At 32.2% G+C, this 5225-nt stretch overlaps 1 protein-coding gene across 1 annotated transcript in view; it reads right to left on the bottom strand.

Moving 5' to 3' along the window:
• Positions 1 to 4081: 4081 nt before the first annotated feature.
• The window catches only part of LOC102588435 (VHS domain-containing protein At3g16270), a 6061-nt gene continuing 4917 nt past the window's right edge, over positions 4082 to 5225 (bottom strand). Inside the window, exon 5 of the mRNA XM_006363689.2 lies at positions 4082 to 4455. Coding sequence (XP_006363751.1) covers positions 4414 to 4455 — 42 coding nt within the window. The 3' untranslated portion in view covers positions 4082 to 4413. The remainder of the gene's footprint in view (positions 4456 to 5225) is intronic.

The raw sequence follows: 5225 nt of genomic DNA, 5'->3' as shown, positions 1-5225 counted from the left end.
AGAAATGAATGATATCACCCGTCCGTGGAACAATGTCCTCTGTATTTCCCATCTTTCATCACACTTTTCAGATTTGCAGCCTTCATGTTCTGGTTTTCCCATCAGAGATTTCCATTCTCGTATTGTCTCCTCATCAAGGATTACTTTTGATCTCAAGATCATTTTGTCTGTGTCACTAGGTGTTTCATCGGTTGAAACTTGTGCATCTTTCTTCTTGTGATGGATTTGAGAATTCTTTTTATGTTTCACTATGAGTCCATTTTTACTGCTAGATTCTTGAAGCCTTGGTTTCTTGTGAATGCAAAGGCTGGCAGCCTTCCCTGGACTATCCTTTAGACCTTTAAAAAGTTACATCAAAGGATAAAATTTAATTTCTTGTTAAATGTTATGTCATATTAAAAATCCAAGTAAGTTGTATAACCACGGTCTTCATTACCTTCGGTAGTAGAAACTTTTGATGTTTTCCGCTTCATGTTCTGCCATTCCTGAAAGGCTGGTAAAACTGTTTTGCAGTTGTTATATATCTGATTCTTCTTAAATCGTCGATTGTACACCTACAACGTATAGTTAGTAGCATAGTTAAGATTAGAAACAGAAAAAATGACAGTGGAACAACATTTGTAGTAAAAACATTGCCTGGACAGGCTTGTTATGCCCTTCAATGAATGGCTCAACTTTTTCACACTTGTTACGTCTTCTATGGTACACCTGCAACGGAAAGTAGTACCATACTTTGGATCAGAAACAAATGAACATTTGCAGGATTGAGAAGTGAAGAAATAGGGAAAAAAAATTTACTTGGAGAGGCTTGGAAGGAACTGATAATGAACCAAGCTTTTCTGATGAGCTTTTTTTCGAGTCTTTGTAACTGTGTTTTTCTTCATTATCTGCTGGAAAATAATTTAGTAATATTATCCAACAGAGACGATGATATGTATAACTCAATCTTAGGAACAAGCTCAATGTTGAGATAATTATTAAGCACAAAATCTAATATACTAGATGACTTGGAAATCACAATTGAAGTCATTACCTGCACCCAAGCTAATTAGCCTTTCCTTTACTATTTTCCGTTGACGAAGAAAGTACCTTTTAACTGTCAAAATGCTCTTACTTAGTAAAGCAGAACCAGATAATCCCAATGATACAGAACCTTTCGAACATATTTGATTAATCACCTGCTCCCGAACTAAGTATCTCCTTTCCTTTCCTTGGTCGAAGCCAATAACTATAATCTGTGGAAAAAAAGACATTGAACTGATGAAACCCCAAAAGAAAACAATAAAGTTTCTCTCGATCGCATGACAATAATGCTGCAACCAAACAATCAAGAATAGACATTCAAACTTGGCCTCAGCTGGCAAGTAATATAAGTAGTACACAACTAGACACCTCCACTTGATCTTAACTCAACTGGTAACTAATCCTTATGGAGGTGTTTGGATAATCATTTTGTAAGTTGGAGTGTTCAACTAACACTTACACAATGGTGACAAGTTGCACTACATCAAAAATGATCATTAGCGGCAATTAAGAATTAATTGCCGCTAAATATGTATTTTTAGCGGCAATTGACACTCTTTGTATATGTGCCTAAAGCATTTAGCGACATTGGTTCTAATGACACTTAACTAAAGCCGGTAAAGACTTTAGCACTCTTTATTAATGTCAATATTTATTGCCGCTAAAAGTTGTTTTTGTTGTAGTGTTGATGTGTCTAAATTTGCATGCTCAAAAAATAGAGTTTAAGTGTCTGTTTATGTATTATATCTTCATCAATTAAAGCACTCATAAAATTTGATGCATGTGCTTTGAAACAATCAAAGTTGAGTAGTAATAGTGTTTTATATACAATAACATGACAGAATTCTGAATTGAAAACTAATCAATTCCATGAAGCCTCAAATTAAGTAATAGCAGACTCAAAATTGGAGTGCTTACTGTGTTGAAAGTGGGATGCAGCCTCTGAACCTTTACCATGTTGAAATTTCAGAATATCTTTATCTGAGTTTTAACTTAAAGAGAAAAAAAGAAGCTTTGTGCCATTAGAAGTGATACATGCAATATACATAAACAAGAGAAATTCATCCATATGCAATGTTTGTATAGAGGATTTAGCCATAACAAGCATGCATGAGGATGGATGATCATTCAAGTGAAGCAGCAAAGGAATATTGAAAGAAATTACCAGAAACTGTAAATTGAGTTTTCTCAGTCTTTGAAAACAGGGTTTGGTGACAAAGTGGGAGAAATAAAAAGGAAAACTAAGTCTTGAGTTTGGGGACAAAGTGAGGTATAATAACAAATCCCCAACTCCATGTAATCATTGCATCATGCAATAAAAACTAAGTCTTGAGTTTAATTTATTGATTATTACACCATGATTTGATAATTTCTCCTCAATTCATATGGAAGGAAAAAATATTTTTGTAGACTTAAACTAAAATATGGACTCCCTCCATTTCATTTTATGTGACACCATTTGACTTGGCACGGTGTTTAAAAAAAAAAAAACTCTTCATACTTATGGTCTAAACAATTTATATATATTTGTGTAGTTGAAAATCACTTCACTAAGGGTAAAATGAGTATTTTAAAGTTAAATTGTTTCTAATTATAAAAAGGACATTCTTTTTTGGACGAGCTAAAAAAAGGATGCCGCATAAAATGGGACGGAGGGACTAAATGTATCAAAATATTCTTTAATTTTGTGGTCTCAAATGTATAAGGTGAAAAGTTAAAAAGTTGTCAAAAGAAGACATTGTAACTACAGAAAAGGATCAAAATTACCCTCAAATTATTCGAAATAACTCACATTTACCCTTCGTTTATTTTTAGGACCAAAACTACCCTGACGACTATGTTTTGAACCACAAATGTCCTTTAAATGTTATCATTGCCACCGCACCTAACATGACAATCCACCTAAACACTCTAACATGGCAAAAATCCCTTCCCTCAATAGTGTTGTTCTTCCTTGTTAGCCCTGTTACTAAAAAAATAAAACACCAAAAATATAGTTTTTCATTGTTCATGTTTCAATTTCAAAGTGGGCTGATGTTTGTTTGAGGTTGTAACTGTGTGTTGAAGGATCGAGTTCATCGTTTGGATTTTGAGGTCATTGAATTTGAGGCTGAAAATTTTATTCAATGATTAAATGATATTGAAAACTCTTCAAGTCATTCTTTGTGCGTTGAAACTCAAAATTTCGCGTCAAGAACATTTAGGCCAAGTTCTAGATCAACAAAACAACACAATTAAATTTAATCAAAACTCACTACACAATGTACATGAAAGAATGAATTTGACTTTGTTCTAATCTTGAATGTATGCAAGAGAGTATTTTTCAAGTGTAACAAAAGTATGAATGAGAGGTACTAAAAGCATGGCTTGGTAAGGTACTATAACAAACCCCCAACTACATGTAATCATTGCATCATGCAATAAGAACTAAGTCTTGAGTTTAATTTATTGATTGTGTTTAACTTATTGATTATTACACCATTATTTGATAATTTCTCCTCAGTTTTAATTCATTTGTCTGATTTTTACTTGAAAGAAAAATAAATAAATTTATGGACTTAAACTAAAACATGTATTCCCTCCATCTCATTTTATGTGATATCATTTAACTTGATACGGTGTTAAAAAAAGGAAGACTTTTGGTACTTGTGGTCTAAAACAATTTATATATATTTGTGTGATTAAAAATCATTTCATTAAGGGTAAAATAAGTATTTTCAAGTTAAATTGTTTCTAATTATAAAAAAGGTCATATTCTTTTTTGGACGAGCTAAAAAACAAGGGTGCCGCATAAAATGGAACAGAGAGACTAAATATATCAAAATATTCTTTAATTTTGTGGTCTCAAATGTATAAGGTGAAAAGTTAAAAAGTTGCCAAAAGAAGACATTTGTAAATACAAAAAAGGATCAAAATTACCCTCAAATTATTCGAAATAACTCACATTTACCCTTCATTTATTTCTTGTGATATTTTGCTATAGTTTTAGGACATATTTCTTGTCTTATTGGGTTTTAGTTTTGCAACAGAGATGGGAATAAAAGAATAACATGAGAGATGCAAATCAAATATTTAAGCCTGCACCAAAGTCCAAACGTCATCCAATAATTATCGTCATCTCAGAATACAACACTATGATGCGCCCCTAAAACCCTTGCAGAACTCCATTTCCCAAGCAATGGCATCCAAACTTTTGTTCATCAGGTAAAGCTAATTCTCAACGAGGCAGAATACTCATTATTGGACAGAAAAGAAAAAAAATAGTTGGTCTTTTCACACTGACAGCACTGCTTCTAAAGGAACTTTACAGATTAAATTCATGCTTCAAATTGTGTATAGCTATTACATCTTATAAGCAGTGTATTCTGGTTTGCTTTGAATGATTACCATTCAAATCACCCTCTTTGGATCACGAGCTGCAGCCAAATGATCCTGCAAAAACCACAGGGAACAAAGTTAGAAGAGTCACACACAGGTCCTAAAATGAAGTCATCTAGTCTTCTCAAGTTTGGGAAAGATACCCTACTGTTCACAATCAGAATTGACGCACACTATTACTCACAGCATACACAAAAGGGATGCATCTAAATATATTAAAAGAAAAGGAATAGCAGATTATAAAAGGGAAAAGGGTCAAAAATGCCCTACGTTTATAGTTTGGTCCAAAAATGCTCTTGCCGTCAATTCTTTGTCCAAAAATGCTCTTATTGTTATTTTATGGGTCAAAAATGCTCATTTTTCAAATAAATATATTATTATTTTCTTTTTAACATATTCTTTTTCTAATAATGTTTTTTTTAAAATTAGCAAATCTTTATCTTACTTCAATTCAAAAAAAAAATGAAAATATTTCTTATTTTATCATTATTATTTTTTATAGTTATATAAATATAAATTAATGATGGATATAATATGATCTTATATATATGACATATATTATTGGGAAAATGGACAAATATACCCCCGAACTATCATAAATGGTATGTCAATACCCTCCGTTATACTTTAAGGTTGTATATGCCCTTACCATCATTCTTTTGGGTTGTATATATCCTTGAATCTAACGGATGGACACGTGGCATCATCTAAATGATTTACCCGATTTTATTTATTTATTTATCCAAAAAAATTGAAAACCCACCCATTTTCTATACTTTACCCACCCATGGCCCAAATTAAAATATCATGACATTTAAAACTAA

The sequence above is a fragment of the Solanum tuberosum genome, unplaced genomic scaffold (genome assembly GCF_000226075.1).
Source record: "Solanum tuberosum cultivar DM 1-3 516 R44 unplaced genomic scaffold, SolTub_3.0 scf00460, whole genome shotgun sequence".
Taxonomy (NCBI): Eukaryota; Viridiplantae; Streptophyta; class Magnoliopsida; order Solanales; family Solanaceae; genus Solanum; species Solanum tuberosum.
Note: the sequence above shows the minus strand (reverse complement) of the source record. Positions and strands in the feature narration are given on the sequence as shown.